Source organism: Martes martes (assembly GCF_963455335.1).
Source record: "Martes martes genome assembly, chromosome: 4".
Lineage (NCBI taxonomy): Eukaryota > Metazoa > Chordata > Mammalia > Carnivora > Mustelidae > Martes > Martes martes.
The window spans coordinates 78,375,139-78,394,477 of NC_137891.1; the positions used below are offsets into that span (position 1 = coordinate 78,375,139).

The window sequence follows — 19,339 nt, forward strand, 5'->3', positions numbered from 1 at the left end:
CTATCAATGTAGTTTCATCAGTTTTAACAAATGGACCCCCTCCCCCGCATTCTCCTGATAGGTAGTTAATTTGGAGTTCATTACTCATTGTTACTTCTGTATCACTTCTATCAGCATTATTTCACCTTGTATCTTCCCAGTTGTTTTTCATAGTGGCTGCTAACTTACTTTATTTCTAATTAAAGTAAATTTTTGAAATGCTTGTCAATGTCCATGGACTTTCCATGTTTTCTTATTCCACTTGAGTAAAGCTATAAGGAGGAACTTATTCTACCTAACTAGGGTCTTCCAAAACTTTATATATATATTTTTCTAAGACAGCTTTTCTGTGTCTCCTATGGTGAAAGTCATTCTCATCCCCCAGATTCTTGTGCTTAACAGTAAAGAGATTGGAAGCGGCAGTCTTCACCAGTGTAACAACTTTCTCTATATAAAGTTTTGTTCAGCAGGATTTTTATAGGGCTCTTGAAAAGTTTCCTATGTTTCTCCAGTTCCCTGGAACAGGTTGGGAATACCAAGTCCAGAAAAATTATTTGAACACATTGGGGTTGTTTTTCAGGGTTTGTGATTAACAAGATCTCTTTGTAAGAGAATTTAACACTGGGCAATGCCTCGTGTGGTTATTCCCTCCGGTTCTCTTTCTGCTCTTTATCACACGGCATCCGAGAAGGTAATTAGCAGTCAATTGATTAGCGAGTAACTTAAACATTTCTCATTATACTTAATATAAAGTAATAGATCGGGCTAATGAAATAATTAAAATCACAGTAATTTACACAGCACAATTTTATCCAGAGATGCCCACTTTATTTTAATTAGAACAAGTGGACTTAATCTCATTTTTCTATTGTTAGCATCCACAAAACATTTGGAGAATACTTTATGTCCAAAAAATAAAAAAGTAGTCTTCTGTGGTCTTGGGCGCACGGGTAAATCTGGATGACTTCATCTGTAGTAGGACTCAACCAGGGAATCGGAGAGCAACCCCCGCAGGGAGCCGGGAGAGCTAGGCGTGGGTGCTCTGGGGGGCCAGCCTTCACCTCCTGGGTCCTCAGCTCCGCCCCTGCCACGAGGAGAAGGCAATCTCGCGCCGGGGCAAAGCCGCGCTCGGGGCAGGTTGGTCCTCCTGCACCCGGCTTGGTCGCTCCAGCCAGCATCTTCAGGCGCAGCGGGATTCAGGCTGAAGAAACTGAGTTCCGTACCTTTCCGCCCCCGGAATCGCCGTCTCGGCACACCACGGCCCAAGTCCATGCTCTGCTTTCTATTGTCCCGACCTAGAAGTTGCGGGTTCTGTTTACCCTCAGAATCTGAATCAAGATCCGGTATCCCGGGCCCGGAGAGGCATTCGGTAGGGATCCCCGAGGACTCAGTCCGAGGCTCGGGTGTGCCGGGAAGTCCCTTGTGCTCGCACTCGCTTTGGGCCCTGAGACACCCCTGAAGTCCCCAGCCGCCGCTCCGCCCCGCGTCCCCGCCCAGAGACACCGAGGCGCGCAGGTATCAGCCAGCGCCCGCTAAGTACCAGCACTGTTCCAGCCGGACGCCGCCGGGACACCGTCCTACCGCCGGGTCGCGGACTTCCCAGTCCGGGCACACGCACCTGCCTCGAGATCCGCCCCTGGGAGCTTCCTTTCGGGTCCTCAGCGCCCAGACATGCGGCCAGCTAAGCCCGGTGCCCCACTGTCCACTCTCCTCCTGCTCGTTCTGGTTTTGCCCCTCCCCGGGGCCCACGGGAGGCCCCGGAGTGGCAGGGGAGCATATGCCGCGGACCAAGAACCCAAGTCGTGGCTTTTCCTCCCCGCGGCCAGAGCCGGCCCGGCACCCAACGCCTCACGGAACACGGGTAAGCAGTCCCCTTACCAGCCGGTCCTTTGCTCTGATGCAGGGTTTTAAGAAGGCGGAATTAAGCAGAGCAGAGAACAGACCATCTCTGCAGATAACCGGTTTTCAGGAAAAGAGGTAATGAGTTTATTAGATTTAGCACTGTTGAGATTTAAGTAGCAAAAACCCCATCTCTCAAAGGAACTGGCGTGCTGTGTCCCTTCCCTGGTGAAGAAGCCCGTTTCAGTAGGCTGGTGGAGCCTCTGAAACCCATGGGGCTCAGCCCCAGCTGGCCCAGGCAGAGTGCACGGGTTCTGTATCTGACAGTGTCTCATTCTGGGTCTTCCTGGATTTTGAGCATTCAGTGAGCGTTGCCTGAGCATACAGACACAGCCTGAACAGACTCAGGAATGCCCCTTTGCTTTCCCCTTCAAGTTGACCTCAGGGAATGGTTGAAGAACCGCCAATTTTGAGCAGGCTGAGGTGGCTGTTGTTCACTCAGACCTTCCCTAGGCTGGGCTCCTAAATTAGCTCTGGGCACTCAGGTCCCTGGCTACTTAGATGCTGAAGGAGGGGAGGAGGAAAAAATGAGGGAGAAAAAAAAATAGCCAATATAGGGATCCTGAGATACCCCAAGGTAGAGAAGTCCAGTATGGTTGGGAAATGCGAAAGTCCTAGGGCATGGTGAGGTCAGAGGGGGCAGACAAGAGTGCAGGGCACCAGAGCAGGAAGAAAGGTAGTGAGCAAGGAATAGAGAAGCTTCGAACACCTGTCTCTGTTTAGAGCCTGTGCCATACAGAGCCAGGTAGAGCCACTGGCTAGGCTTGGAGAAGAAGTAACCCTCTTTGGGGCCATCTGCTTGCCCGGGGACCAGCCCAGTTGGGGCTGCCTTGCTGTCACCTCATAACTCTTTTGCCTCACATTTCACTTTTTTTTTTCCCCACCATTTTTTCCCTCCTCCAGAAGTCTCTACATCAGTCACACCCCTTCCCCTTCTGCATCTTTACCTTTTTTTTTTTTTTTTTAAGATTTTTATTTATTTATTTGACAGACAGAGATCACAAGCAGGCAGAGAGGCAGGCAGAGAGAGGGGGGGGAAGCAGGCTCCCTGCTGAGCAGAGAGCCCGATGCGGGGCTCGATCCCAGGACTCCGGGATCACGACCTGAGCCAAAGGCAGAGGCTTTAACCCACTGAGCCACCCAGGTGCCTTTCTCACATTTCACTTTTAATAAAGCAAAGAGGGATTACTTAGTATCATTTTTCTTCCATAGTGGTTGTGATGTAAATACATAGTTATTTCCTCCACAAACTTTCACTGAGTGCCTATTACATGCCAGGCTGAGACCACCTACTGAAGCAGGCAGTCAGCTCTGTCACATTCTGGGTGTGGAGGGCGGAAGGCTGTGCAGAGGTAAAACCGGAGAGGAAGCAGAGGGAGGTGTCGGCCAGGCCTCAGAAGCTGAGGTGGGTTGTTGAGCTTCTGGTGTTGGGCCAGGGCAGAGATTTCCAGGGTGACTAGCAAGCCCAGAGCTCTCGGGAAGGGAAGGGAGGCTCTGGGGGTGACTACAGCAGTGGTGTCACATCCTTCATGTATGTGGACTTGAAATTATCATGAGCCTAATTATTTATCTATGTTAAGAGTTCAGAAATAACTAAAGTAAAACCAAAGAATGGCCAAAATAGTAATTAGTAAAAGTTTATTGGGCATGCACCAAAAAGAGTTTGCACTCCAGGTGCTCACAAACCAAAACATGGAAGGAAGGATATGTTGTTATAAAGCAGCCTATATAGTGAGAAAGCAGTGACCATTTATTCCTCACAGTGATTGGTTATAGTATTACAATTAAGTGCTTGGGAATTGGTTGGTAGTTACCTGATATTGATGTTGGCAAACAGTTTAAGTTTTGCTTATGAGTTTTAGAGGCATAAGCAAGAGATGACCCAGGTCAAGTTAGCCTTACAAAATTAGCTAAATTAAGCTTTGCTTGTATGACAAAACTGGCTTGGTCTGCTCAGAGAATATTTCTTTCTTTCTTTCTTTCTTTTTTTTTAAGATTTTATTTATTTATTTGACAGAGAGAGACACAGCAAGAGAGGGAACACAAGCAAGGAGAGTGGGAGAGGGAGAAGCAGGCTTCCCAAGGAGCAGGGAGCCAATGCGGGACTCGATCCCAGGACTCTGGGATCATGACCTTAGCTGAAGGTAGATACTTGACCGACTGAGCCACCCAAGTGCCCTGCTCAGAGAATTTTCAAGGCTGGTCTCCATTTGGTTTTGATTTTAACATCTCAGAGAAGGAAATGTTACTTTGGAATGAAAAAGAGTGGGGGAAAGTCCCAAACTACAGACACATTAATGTTAACACATTATTTCAGACCAATTTCATTTAACAGATCTTTTCTCCCCAGTCACAGATTTACAGTGGTGTTTCCTGGTTTTCGAAGAAAGCTCTAACTTCTCTTGGATGCAGGACGTTCCAGTCCCCTTGTGACTTGCCCCTCTGCCTTCTGTGGTTCTCACCGGGCACCACAGAGGGTACCCTGTACCAGCCACACAGATTCAGACACAGATTCAGACTGGTCCTTACAGATACCAGCCAGTTCTTTGCCTCTGCTACTTTGGAGCCTCCAGGAATGTGTTTCTTTCATCTCTCCGAATTTTGTCTATCCTCCTTGGCTCTGTTACTTTCTGGTATCTTTGTTCCGTGTTCAAAAATATGGAAACCCTAAATTTACTTTGCAACCATCCCCACAGTTCTGATGGAACTTGGGTGTGCATAACTGGAATCTTCTGTGTTACAACCTAAATCCCTTCTATTTCAAGTCTGTTACTATTATAGCTGCTCACTTAGCCAGACCTATCAGCTGAGTAAAATTTCTTCCCCAAGAATAATAAAAATAATGTTCCTTATTTTGCATATCACCAAGAAGGAAGTACAGTGGGTTTTTGTTTTTGTTTCTGTTTTTTTTTGCAGATGGGTAAAATATTTAAAATATTTTATTTGCAGAGTTACTGGAAGGTGTTTGTTTCACTGAAAAACAATAATACGGGAAAAAGTCAAGAAGGAAAGGTGATGTGTGATATTTTGCTAAGCACCTGGGAAGTGCTATCACTAGAACACTCATTATGAGGAGCCAGAGTGAGCTCACATAAATGAACTTCTGCCTTTCAGAGTATTTCTGAGTAGCAACTGTTGCAGGACATCATTCACCTAGCTGCTAAGTGGGGAAATTCTGAGCGGAAGATGATAGGATCACATACGACGGCTCCTCTTTCCTTGGAATGGCACAGTCCTAGGAGTCTGCCTTTCAGTCATAAAATTGGCAAGGAAAACTAGGATTTTTAAAATTCCTCTATAATGTTTCCCCTTGCTTTGGACTTCACTTTTATTGCTAGAAATAAGCTCTAAAGCATTCAAGAATAGATTTCTAGGATCTTTGCTGCCATGCTAGGTTATTGGTTCAGAGTCTGTGTTCCCCTCCTGTGTGTGCTATTGAAGAAAACATCACTGGAAGCTCCTGGGTGGTTCACTCGGTTAACTGGCTGCCTCTGGCTCAGGTCATGATCCCAGGGTCCTGGGATCGAGTCCTGCAGAGTCTCCCTGAGCTGCTCCTCTTGCTTGTGCTTTCTCTCTTTCATATAAATAAATAAAATCTTAAAAAAAAAAAAAAAGAACATCACTGAAGTGGGAAGTAACATGTCTTGGAGTTGAGCCATTTGTTACAACTCTAATTCTCTGTCAACATAAGCTACCAGGAAATAGTAGTGAAAACATTATATCATGTTTGAAAGTGTATAGTTTTATACATATTAATAAAATTAAAATATTATTAAAATAGGATTTACCTGGAATTATTGTCAGCCTCATTGGTTAGATTATCTCATTCAGTAATGATTTTTTTCCCCTTTAAACACAAGACAGAATTTTTCTTCTTCTACAATATTCCTCATATTGTGACTTGTATTAGTTTATGCATATAATATGTATTAAATATATACATAGATTATATTTGTATAGTATAGTATTATACTATCTGGATATAAGCCTCTTGCAGTTGGAACTGAGGATTACTCAGTTTTTAATGCCCTGTAGGCTATTAAAGTCATTAGACGCAATTGACTTTTACGAGAAAATTTTTGCTTTGGAACTGAAATTTTGAAAAGGAAAAAATTTTAAATTAACTTTAAAAGTAAAAGAATTGATTTTTTATTTGCCCTCAAAGGCTGATTAGATCTTATGATTTAATCTGTGCCATTTCTGAGTCATGAGCTCATTTCTTCGCATTTATGACCAAGTTCAGACAACACAACATCTGCTGCCCTTAATATCTTCTAGGGCAGTGGTTCTTCGAATGAGGCCATACACCTCGGAAGCAACTGGGAGGCAAGTTTTGAATGTAATTATTGTGTTCACCTTGGATATCCTAAATCTCTGAGTATAGCTCGTGCCTCTGTATCAAAAAGCTCTTGGAAGATTCTTGTGTAATTGAGTTTTTGGATTCGCCAGAGATTTTTAATTGAGGACGGTGGGGAGGAGAAAAGTGGTATATCAGAATCTTCTGGAAAGTTTCTTTAAGACAGAAACAATTCCTGACTGGTCTCCACAACCCTGGCCACACTTCTCTTTCCATAGCTCTCTGCACATCCTTCATCCCCACATGTACCCACAGCACCATAGCTATATTTTCCCATGAGTCTGAATGATGATCTGTGAAAAAAAGTCTTCCTTGGTCTGCCAGCCTCGGGAACATTGCCATTAGATCCCTTGTTAGAGAAGCACTATACAAGAACTATGAATCTTAAAAAAAAAAAAAAAAGAAAGTGGGGGGTTGCGCCTGGGTGACTCAGTTTGTTAAGCGACTGCCTTCGGCTCAGGTCGTGATTCTGGAGTCCCAGGATTGAGTCCCACATTGGGTTCCCAGCTCCACGGGAAGTCTGCTTCTCCCTCTGACCTTCTCCCCTCTCATGCTCTCTCTCACTCTTTCTCAAATGAATAAACAAAATCTTTAAAAAATAAAGAACTATGAAGACCTGTGGTATGTGGAGCTTTATGTAAACCAGTATTAGCCAAACTTTCTCACCCCACCCCTTCTTTCTCTCTCTCTTACTTTCTCTCTTCTTCCCTTTCTTTTCTCCCCTTCCTCCTTCTTTGTCTCTTTTTTAAAATCTAGCATTTGTTTGCATCTCACAGTACTGGTTTTGAAGGAGTCCAATCCTGGTAACATTGTATTGGCCATAGCATTCAGCCCAGCTTTACCTCAGCACCTGGGGGTCACAGGGTGAAAGCCCAGGACATAGTAAAGTGACACAGAACAAGGAAAGGTGACTTGAGGGCAGAACAGTGGGAAGGGGCCACTTATCAGACTGCTAGTACCTCTCCTCAGGTATCCCTCTTCCTTGAGACACAACAATATTGGAATTAGGCCAATTAATAACCCCACAGTGAAAGGAAGAGTCATAGCTCTGTCACTTTAAATTGAAAGTCAGAAATGATTAAGCTTAGTGAGGAGGATACATCAGAAGCTGAGATAAGCCAAAAGCTAGGCCTCTTGCAGCAGTTAGCCAAGATGGGAATGCAAAGGAAAGGGGCCCTTTCCTTAAGAATCTGCCTTCAGCTCAGGTCAGGATCCCAGGGTCCTGGGATCAAGCCCCATGTCAGGCTCTGCTCAGCCTGTTTCTTCCTCTCCCTGTAGCTCTGCCTGCTTGTGCACTCTCTCTCTGTCAAATAAATAAATAATGCAAAGGAAGAGTTCTTGAAGGAAATTACAAGCACCACTCCAGTGAACACACGAACGGTAAGAAAGCAAAACAGCCTTATTTTTCATATGGAGAAAGTTTTAATGATATGGATAGAAAACCACACCACGCAAAACAGCCCCAGGCCAATGTCTAATCCAGAGCAGGGCTCTAACTCTCTTCAATTCTGTGGAGAATGAGAGAGGTAAAGAAGCTGCAAAAGAAAAGTCTGAAGCTAGCAGAGGTGGGTTCATGAGATTTAAGGAAAGAAGCTGTCCGCATAATATCAAAGTGTGAGGTGAAGCGGCAAGTAGTGATATAGAAGCTAAGCAAGTTCTCCAGAAGATCTGGTTCAGATCAATAATGAAGGTGCCTACACTAAACAACAGATTTTTAGTGTAGATGAAACAGCCTTCTGAAGAAGATGGAAGAAGATGCCATCTGAGACTTCCATAGCTAGAGAAAAGTCAAAGCTTCAAAGGACAGGTCGACTGTCTTGTTAGGGGCTAACGCAGATGGTGACTTTAAATTGAAGCCGGTGCTCCTCTACCACTGCGAAAATCCTGGGGCCCTTGTGAATTATGCTGTGCTCTAGAAATGGACCAACAAAACTCGGATGACAGCACATCTGTTCACAACACAGTTTCCTGAATATTTTAAGCCCGTTGTTGAGATCTACTCACTGCTCAGAAAAAAGATTCCTTTCCAAAATGTTACTGCTTGTTGGTAGTGTACCTGAAATCTGATGGAGATATACAATGAGATTCATGTTAGCGTGCATGCAGCCCATGGATCAAGGAATAATTTTGGCTTTCAAGTCTTATTATTTAATAAATACATTCCACTCAGCTCCAGCTGCCAGATAGTGATTCCTCTGATGGATCTGGGCAAAGTAAATTTGAAACTTTTGGAAAGGATTGACCTTCCCAATGTCATTAAGAACATTCATAATTCATGGGAATAGGTCAAAAAATCAACAAGAATAGGCATTTGAAAGAAGTTGGTTCCAACCCTCATGCATGACATTGAGGAGTTCAAGACTTCAGTGGAGGAAGTAACTGCAGATGTGGTGGAAATAACAAGAGAACCAGAATTAGAAGTGGGTCAGAAGATGTGACTGAATTGCTGCAATGTCATGATAAAACTCTTACAGATGAGGAGTTACTTCCTATGGAGGAGCAAAGAAAGTGGTTCCTTGAGATAGAATCTACTCCTGATGAAGATGTTGTGAGTATTGCTGAAATGACAATGAAGGATTTAGAATACTACATTAGCTGAGTTGATAAAGCAGCAGGAGGGTTTGAGAAGATTGAATCCAATTTTGAAATAAGTTTTACTGTGGTTAAAACACTATCAAACGGCATCACATGCTACAGAGAACACATCCGTGAAAGGAAGAATCAGTTGAAGCGGCAAATTTCACTGTTGTCTTATTTTAAGAAATTGTCACACTCAGTCACCTCAACCTTCAGCAAACACCACCTGATCCATGAGCAGCCATTAACATTGAGGCAAGGCCCTCCACCAGCAAAGAGATGAAAACTTGCTGAAAGCTCAGATGATGATATAATTTGCAGCTGAAATAACATTAGGCCCCCCCAAAGGTTACATACAAAGAGAGTTAATCTCTTTATTTAAAAATCTCAAACTCTAATAAGAGGCATGATGTAAAAACATATTTACAAATACATACTTTTTATGTGATTTTATAAGAACATCTAATTTTATAAGAACAGAAGAAAGTACATACTTTATGACAGTGTATTTTTTTAAAAAGATTTTATTTATTTGAGAGAGAGCGAGTATTGAGAGAGAGAATGAGCAGGGGGAGGGAGAGGAAGAAGCAGACTCCCAGCTGAGCAGGGACTCAGTCCTGGGACCCTGTGTTCATGACATGAGCTGAAGGCAGACACTTAACTGACTGAGCCATCCAGGCACCTGACTGTATATTTAAAACACCTAAAAGTATTTTTTAAAGATATTGCTTGCTTGAATATGTTTGTCATCAGCTTTTCCCTTCAAATATTTAATAAATTTCAATGTTTTTCAAATACCGATATTTCCTATGAGCAATTTTCCGAACATTGATATAATAAGGTTAGTTTTTATTTTTGAAAATGGAACTGCTTTTATATATTTACAAAGAGAAATAGTTGTGTCATCTCTAAATAAAGAAAGTGATAATTCAGGGAACTATATAGCAAACGTTTCAATTTAGGTATCTGAAAAATGCTAGCTTAAAACAAAATGAAGGAATGCCCCTCAGTACCTAATAAGGTGCAAAGGATCAATTAACGCGGCTTTGTAAAGAATCAATCAAGTTGGAGCAATTATCTTTATGGTAAGATATTAAGTTATATGCAGGTAAAACTGAACACTAAACGTTTTCTATTATTTTGTTTTCTAGTTGTTCTGTCTTCTGACTTTTTTATTATTCCACATGATCTCTGGTCATTTAAACATTTTAAAAATTCCAGTTAGTTCATAGGGTAGCTCTATTTTTAGCTTTTTGAGGAACCTTCATACTGTTTTCCACAGTGGCTACACAAGCTTGCATTCCCACCAGCAGTATAGAAAGGTTCCTCTTTCTCTGCATCCTTGCCAACATCTGTTTTCCTGACTTGTTAGTTTTAACCATTCTGACCTGTGTGACATGGTATCTCATTAGAGAACTAGAGGGTATTATATTAAGTGAAATAAGTCAATCAGAGAAAGATAATTATCATATGATCTCATTCATATGTGGAATTTAAGAAGCAAAACAGTGGACCATAGAAGGGAGGAAAAAATAAAACAAGACGAAATCAGAGAGGGAGACAAACCATGAGAGACTCTTAATCATAGGAAATAAACTGAGGGTTACTGGAGGGGGTAGGGTGGGGGGATGGGGTAACTGGGTGATGGGCATTAAGGAGGGCATGTGATGTAATGATCACTGGGTATTATATAAGACTGATGAATCACTGAACTCTACCTTTGAAACTAATAATACATTGTATGTTAATTAGTTGAATATAAATTTTAAAAAGGATGCAAAAAAATTTTAAAAAGGTGGTCAGACTGTCAAAAAAGTAAAATATATATATACTCCTTTTGTATTTCTCAATGTGCTAAATAAAGAATATATTTCTAAAAAAAATTCCAGTTAGTTAATATACAGTATAATAATAGTTTCAGATATGCAATATAGTGATTCAACATTTCCATACACCACCTCATGCTCATCACAGCACCCACTCTCCATCTCATTACCTCTCTCTCTTTTTTCCTCTCTGCTCATTTGTTTTTTCTTAAATTTCACATATGAGTAAAGTCATACAGTACTTGTCACACTCTGACTGAATAAAAATATGAAACATTTCATGAATTTGCTTCTTAAATTTCACATATGAGTGAAATCATACAGTATTTGTCACTCTCTGACTGAATAAAAATATGAAACACTTCATGAAATTGCTTGTCATCCTTGCTAATCTTCTCTGTACTGTCCCAGTTTTAATATATATGCTGCAGGAGCGCCTGGGTGGCTCAGTGGGTTAAAGCCTCTGCCTTGGGCTCAGGTCATGATCCCAGGGTCCTGGGATTGAGTCCTGTGTCGCATCGGGACTCTCTGCTTGGCAGGGAGCCTGCTTCCCCCTCTCTCTCTGCCTGCCTCTCTGCCTACTTGTGATCTCTGTCTGTCAAATAAATAAATAAAATCTTTAAAAATGTATATATATGCTGCAGATAAGAGCACGATCTCTGCTCATTTTGAACAAGAGAAGTAGGAATGAGAGATAAGTCTGTCAGCATTTATATACACACATGTATATGCAAATCTTCATAAAAGATTTATCAAAGATTTATCAAAGATTAATAAAATCTTCAAAGTTCTTCATAAAAATATTATTGTAAACTTAAAATTGATGATCGTGGCAGTTGGCAGCTGTTTTGGTTAAAAAAAAGTAGAAATTTTCACAAATTAGATGAGTGAGATAGTAATTTGGGGGATACTTGTCACGCATTATGAGGAGATCTTTTTGTTTTTAATCCATCCACGTATATAATCTTTTATACCTTGTAGTTAGATACCAGAAGAATGAAGCATGCATTTGAGACTTGTGCTGTACAACATGGTAGCCTATTCAATGCATGTGGCTATCAAGCATTAGCAGTGTGGCTTGTCCAAGTTGAGATGTGCCGTAATTGTTAAATACACTTCAAATTTTGCAAACAGTATAAAAAATGTAAAATGTCTTAATATTTTTAAAGTAGGGAATATATGTTGAAATGATAACATTTAGAATATTGGGTTAAGCAAAATAAATTATTAAATACATTTTACCTATTCTTTTTAACTTTTTAAGGTGTGGCTACTAAAAACTTTGAAATTACATATGTGACTTATATTTCTATAATGGAGATTGCTTTTTAAGACCATTTTCCATAAGATATCAATCAACTAATCTTGTGTGGGGGTGATTGTCTTCTATTCAATTTCTCAAGTAGTATTTTGTTGATCCAAAACTATCACAGGTTCATCCTAACACTAAATACAAATTCAGTTTCAATCAACTAGTTTTTTTTTTTTTTTTAAGACTTTATTTATTTACTTGACAGAGAGAGAGATCACAAGTAGGCAGAGAGGCTGGCAGCAGGCTCCCCGCTAAGCAGAGCACCTGATGCAGGTCTTGATCCCAGGACCCTGGGATTATGACCTGAGCTGAAGGCAGAGGCCTAACCCACTGAGCCACCCAGACACCCCAAAATTAACTAGTTTTTTTAATTGAAAAAGTAATAGAGATTTATGTTCAAAGTTAAAATTAATAATAAATATATATTGAAAAATACCTCTTTTCTCCCACCCCCAGAATCCTACTTCTTACCTTTCTGCAGTCACCATTACAGTTTTAATACAAATCAGAGTGTGCTACCAAGCAGGCATTGGCAAACTTTTTCTAGAAATGACCAGATAGTAAATATTTTGGTTTTGTGGACTCTCTGATCTCTGCAAAAACCACTCAATTTTGCATTATAGCACGAAACCAGGCATAGACCACATGTGACCAAATTAGTATGGCTGTGTTTCAATAAAATTTTATATGTGAAAATAGGCATGGGGCAGAATTTGATGCCTAACACTAGTGCTGTTCATTGGAAATACAATAGCCTATCTTTAAACCTTTGACTTATCTGTCTGTACCTTGTTTCTCCATACTGGGCATTAATGATCTTTTAAGAGTGAATCTTGACTATGTCATCCCCTTGCCTAATCTTTGACTTCTCATCACTCGTAGAATTAAGGACAAAGTTTATAAAGGACTATAAGGGCATCTCTGTCTGCTGCTTACGTATGTATGTATGCATGAGAGAGAGAGAGAGAGAGAGAGAGAGTGAGAGCACAGGCATGAGCCAGGGAGGAGTGACAGAGGGAGAGGGAGGAGTAGATTCCCTGCTGAGCGGGGAGCCCAATGCAGGACTTGATCCCAGGACCCTGGAATCATGACCAGAGCCCAAGGCAGATCCTTAACTAATTGAGCCACCCTGGAGCCTTTGTCTGTTGCTTTAGCTGACTTTTCTCTCCCTCACCTTCTTCCTCTTTTAGCCATCCTAGACAGTTCTCAAATACCTGAAACACAGTGTGATCTTTTCCTCCTCAGAGATTTCTTTATTTCTCCCTTTCTCCCTCCCTCCCTCCCTTCCTTCTTTCTTCCCTCCCTTCCTTCCTTCTTTCCTTCCTTCCTTCCTTCCTTCCTTCCTTCTTTTTCTTTCTTCCCTTCTCTTCTCTTCCCTTCTCTTCCCTTCCCTTCCCTTCTCTTTTCTTCTCTTCTCTTCTCTTCCCTTCCCTTCCCTTCTCTTTTCTTCTCTTCTCTTCTCTTTTCTTTTCTTCTTTTTTTGGCCTAAGGTGATGTTTCCATCTCTTACCTATATATCTCTTGCTTATCACTTTAAGTGTGAACTTAAATATCACTTTTCTGTTTCATTTAAGTCAGTCTGCTTTATGTTCCTAAATTGGTTTGTACTTTGAAATGAAAATTCAAGTGTATTTAAAGTGTGGTTTTCTTGGTGACCCATACTGAGCTCAAGCAAGACATTGATTGTTTTCATTTGAAAGGTAACAACCTACTTGAAGGATCACCCTCTCAGCTTTTAATTCCTTAAACATTTGCCAGATGACCCATCCTCAAAGCAGTGTTGTACACCCTGCAGATGACAACAGATGAACAAGACATTGTACCTTTCCTCAAGAAGCCATAATATTGTGGTAGAGACAGACTCATGCATTGCTCACTATCATGCCAATCTGACAATTGCCTTTATAGAAGTTGGAAAGTGTGCTATGGCAGTGTAGAAGAGGGGTGTCCTCCTGAGTGTTATCATTGTGCCAGGCCTCATCAGAGAAACACAATTATCATATGATCTCACTGATATATAGAATTTAAGAAACAAAACAGAGGATCATAGAGGAAGAAAGGAAAAAGTAAAACAAGACACAACCAGAGAAGGAGACAAACCATAAGAGATTCTTAATCATAGGAAATCAACTGAGGGTTGCTGGAGGGGAGGAGGGTAGAGAGATGGAGAGCTGGGTGATGGACATTAAGGAGGGCATATGATGTAATGAGCACTGGGTATTATATAAGACTGATGAATCACTGAACTCTACCTATGAAACCAATTAATGTTGTGTGTTAATTAATTGAATTTAAATTTAAAAACATTTAAAAAATCATAGTTGAAAATGTTTTTGGAACTAGAATTATTGATAGATTTCGAACATGCTTTAGCCATAGAACTCCAACTGTACTCAACTAACTCAGCTTTCAGAAAGGGCCAGAGGAGCTACCTTGCCAGATAAACTGTGGAGTACTGACTTCCCAGGAGCCAATTTGCCATGCTTGGTTTCAGAGAGGTATTGGGGAAAGACCTGTGTTCAGGCTGGAATAGAATTAATGAGAGCACCAAAATATTTATATAAAGAAATACTTATATCTTCCTATTTCTTTGTTTTTCTGGATTAGTTTGGATGGTTCATAAGTACAGATGTTTGTTGTCAGTGGGAGAGCTCCAATCCAGCTGCACACCTATCGCCCTAACAGTGCTGCTCTGGACTCAGAACTGGGCTGCTAGGAGCAGGGAGCTCCCTATGCAAGGAAGCGCTCTTACACTCCTCATTAACTCTAGGGTGTAAAGGGCTGTTAGAATTCCCATGTCTTCATTTTACACTACCTATCTCAACGAGGTACACAAATCAGTGTGGTCCTTCAGACTCACTTATTATGCCCCTATTAAAACTCATATGATGTTTGACAGACACAAGAGTCAATCTATAAAAAGGACATTGCGAGTTTAAATCTGTAACTGCCAATGAACATTAGGTTCAAAATTTTATTTGTTTCTGTTTTCTTTTCCTCTAAAAGAGTTGTGTATATTCCAAACTGTTTTTATAAATTGTGTTTTTATCTTATAGTGAGTACAAAGTGAAGTGTGAGGTGTAGTTTGATATTTTATTTTCACTTACTTAAAATGCAAAACCCCAGGTGCCTGGGTGGTGCAGTCAGTTAAGCGTCTGCCTTTGGTTCAGCACTTGATCCCAGGATCCTGGAATCACACCCCAAATCAGGGTCCCTGCTTACCTGGGAGTCTGCTTCTCTCTCTACCCCTCCCTGTCACCCTAACCCTCCTACTTGTGCTCACACTGTCTCTCAATTTCTCTCTCAAAAATAAATTAAATCTTAAAAAATGCAAATCCCCTTTAAGTGGGAGTGTATCATGAGCTGGAGAACATTTCACCTCATTTTTTCTGGCTGCTGTGGGGAGAGTGGGTTAGAGGAATGAGAAGACCCATCAGGAAGCTGCAGCACAAGGATAGTCACAAAAGTATGATGGCTTGGGACAAGTCTTGTGTTAATGAGAAGAAACAGAATGTATGGGTCTTGGGTAATTTCTGGCATTGGAATATATAAAATTAAGTAATGGTGTGTATATAATAGAGAAGGAAAAAGGAAAGTCAGGCATACTGTCTTGATATCTGGGTTGAGCAAAGAGTAGGGAGTGATGCCGTGTATGAGACCAGGGAACATGGCAGGGTGGGGGGCAGGGAATAGGTCTGGGGTCTTGGGGATATCAGATGTTCAGTTCTGGCTATGCACTTTTGAGAGGTCTGTAAGTTTCCCAGATAGAGTGGTAGAGCAAGCAGGTAGCTCTGGGAGAGGTCTGGAGCTCCAGGGAATGGTCAGAGCCAGAGATACAGATTTGGAATCAGCTGCATGAACTGCCATGAGTTCATGTGTTAGGTGATTGTCATTATAGACTATTTAAGGATATTTTTAATGGTGGAAATGCATCCAAGAAATTGTAATTTTTTTTCTTTTCAGAAATATTCCCAAGAGATTTGAATTTAAAAGACAAATTCATAAAACATTTCACAGGTAAGCACAAAATCTATCAGTGATACAATTAAATAAAAAGCTTATATGTAAATTACTGTGTTAGGCATTAGGGATATGAAGATAAATGTCTGTAAGAAGCTCAACAGTCCAGTTAGGAAAGTGGACAAATGCTATTAAATTGCATTAATAGTAATATCAACCAGATCTTGGTAAATAATAGAAATGTATATATATATTTTTTAGGGATGCACAGAAAGTGAATAATTTTGCCAAAAACTACCAGGAAAAGCTTGTAGGGTGCACATTTAAGTTGGGCTCTAAGGGATGAATAACATTTTCCTGGATGAGAGAAACGTTCTGGTGAGAAGAAATTCTTTGAGAACATGGTAGTTTGGGGACAGGACAGGTAGATGGTGTGGATACACTGTGGGGTAAGTTTAGGTAAGGATGTGTGTGGCCACTGGACAAAAGTATGGCTCAAAATGTAGGTTGGAGTCATACTGTGAAGAATTCTAAACGATATATATCCTAAGGAATTTAGGTCATGCTTCTCAGCCAGTGGGAGCAACGGAAGTTTTTTTTTGAATGGGGGAAAGACAGACTTTCATATGTCATGTCTTTTTTTTCTTTAAGGTTTATTTATTTATTAGAGAGAGAGAGAATGAGAACACAAGCCTGGGGTGGGGAGGAAGAGGGAAAGAAAGTCTTAAGTAGACTAGCACATTCTGCACTGAGGTCTGAGCCTGACAGGGGGCTCTATCTCATGACCCTGAGATTTCTACTTGAGCTGAAACCAAGAGTCAGACACTTAACTGACTGTACCACCCAGGCGCCCACATATGCCATGTCCTAAGCACAGATGAAATACTCTTTTATGACACTCTTGTTCTTTTTATCAACTTTGTGAATCATTGGAAATCATCTTATGCCTCAAGTTCTAGTAATTCACTAAATTATTGTGAATCATGCACGACCACCTTCACCATTGCTATTGCCAGACTGTTCCTAACCATCCCAGCTGCCTTTCACTGTTTTACATCTCAGGCCTATAAGCTGGAAAAATTATGGTTTTCCCACTTAAAAAAAAAACAGTGGCCATATTTAATCAATCTCAGAATGATGGTTGTGAGCTTAAACCAAGACCCACCCTAGCAAGTGTAAGGAATTTTCCAGGGTTTAGTGTTTCTGGTCACTCTGTTCACAGCACAGTGGGCCCTTCTACCACTTCTAAACATCAGATTCCAGATGTAAGGATGAGTTTTGGTGGGGATTCTCTGGGTTTGTGGCAATAAATAAGGGAAGTCTCAAGGCCCTGATCACTTTACTACAGTCCTTGACACTAACAAGACACAAATTAATTAGAAAATGGAATTAGTGTCTCTGTATATAAACATTAATTCCTATTATATAAAAAAACTGAAGAACAGAAAGTGTGAACAAGGGTATTTATTTTTTATTCTTCACATCTACTTGATTTGGTTTGTACAATTTGTTTTTTCTATCTAGAGCTTTTCCCCTCTTAATTATTCTAAAGAGTTCTTCAGAAACTGAAGTTTCTAATATGTGAAATGGTGAGAATTGGTAATGAATTCAAATGATTTTTCACAGATTACAACTTACTACCTCCCACAGAGCTAGGGTAAGGAGAAGTGTTCTCAGACAAGTTCTTTTAAGGGCATGGAAGGATGTTAAGTTACAGTTGTATTATTTCCAGGCATAAAGTGCTAGCAAATTTGTTTGGAAAACACGCCGATGTTTATCATAAACGTTCTTTTCCTAATAGGGCCAGTCACATTTTCAGCTGAATGTAGCAAACATTTCCATCGACTCTATCACAACACTAGGGATTGTTCAACACCAGCTTGTAAGTAGTTCGGATAGGTTTTTTTTTTTTTCCATTTAAAAAAAAATCTTTATCCAACAATAAATGCATGTAATTTTAAACTTCAACTGTCTGCGTCTGGGGATAGACTAAACAACGTATGAGATGTTATTTATAACATTGACAGTACTTAAATGAAGGCTTGTGTGTGCTGTTGAGAGTGCAAAGAATGGAACTGAATTGTAATTGGGACTATATCCAAATCTGAAAATAGCCAGATTTCCTTAAGGACTGAAATGTTTGTCAGGATTTAAGCCTTTTTTCATTTTTCAAATTCCTTGGCATGAAGTGCTTTTCATATAAATGAAAAAGAAAATAAGATGACCGTGAAGAATAAGTCAAAATTTCCTCTTCAGTTATTTTAAAGTAAATAGTTTCATATCATTTATACAATGAGTGACTGATTGTTCTGAATAATTATAGCATAGTGTTTTAAATGTGGGTCTAATGAATTCTTTTGGACACTTAAGTCACCAAAGTTAGTAATTTCAAATGTAATATTTAAATATTATTGAAACTGCCCAAATTGGGATCATGTGTGGTAACTCAGTTGGCTGTTTTTAAATTCCTTTCTAAACCTAAACTTCCCTTTTAAGGTAAACGGATTTTAAGCATTTTGTTTCTTTTTAACTAGATTGGTCATCTTGAAGCATGTTTAATTTTACTCAGGATGTTGAATCAGAATTGTTATAATTTTTTCAAAAACTGCTTGTGTTCAATGACTAAGGGAAATTAATCACACTGGAATCAAAGCAAACTAAGTGGTAGCACAGCATAGTGGAGAAAGCTTACTCTTTGAACTCAAACTACTCAGTAGTTATGAGATTCTTGACATTTGGATGCTGGTTTTTCATCTCTGTCTTTAAAGTGAGGGAAGAGTAACATCTACCTAATTGTGTTATGAGAATTAATGAGAAAACCCAGGTTAAGCATTTGTTGTGTTGGGTGCTTATTAAATCTTAGCTCTCATTCTCAATTAGTGACAATAATAATATGGTTTTCCCACATTTATAATAACTATATACATAATTTTCCCTTAAATGTTTTTTGTAGATTACAAGAGATGTGCTAGATTGCTAACAAGATTAGCAGTGAGTCCCTTGTGCTCACAGACCTAGAAGACTTTCCCTATGAGTATGTATTTATTTGTTTTTCTCACTCTGTTTAATCAGCTAGCTTTCTGAAGAAATTTTGAACAATCTAGAAAGCCAGGCAGCTGATTTTAGCAACACCTAATGAAATTAATCTGTGGATTTTTCACTTAGTATTAAAGCTTTGTCTAAATGCTCAGATTGTTTTACTGAATTAATTAAAAATGCCCTCAACAGTGATTAAATTAAGTAAAATAAACAACTTTTTGGCAGCCTTACCAGTCTTGAGTGATTTTTAAAAATATTTCATCTTTTGGGGTTATATTATTACTGTGCAGAAGCCTAATGCAGATAGATATTAGATGTACAAAACTATATAAAGCTCTACCTTTTCTTAGCTGGTCGAAAAATATAATAAAAGTAGCACTGGGTTCTAAA

General features: G+C 40.1%; 1 protein-coding gene across 1 annotated transcript; it reads left to right on the plus strand.

Moving 5' to 3' along the window:
• Positions 1-1,650: 1,650 nt before the first annotated feature.
• Positions 1,651-18,928, plus strand: ALKAL1 (ALK and LTK ligand 1; the record flags this gene model as incomplete). Its single annotated transcript, XM_080800895.1, has 4 exons — positions 1,651-1,840; positions 15,914-15,967; positions 17,712-17,792; positions 18,864-18,928. The coding sequence occupies 4 exons, from the start codon at positions 1,651-1,653 to the stop codon at positions 18,926-18,928; spliced, it is 390 nt and encodes a 129-aa protein (XP_080657021.1).
• Between the last annotated feature and the right edge of the window lie 411 nt (positions 18,929-19,339).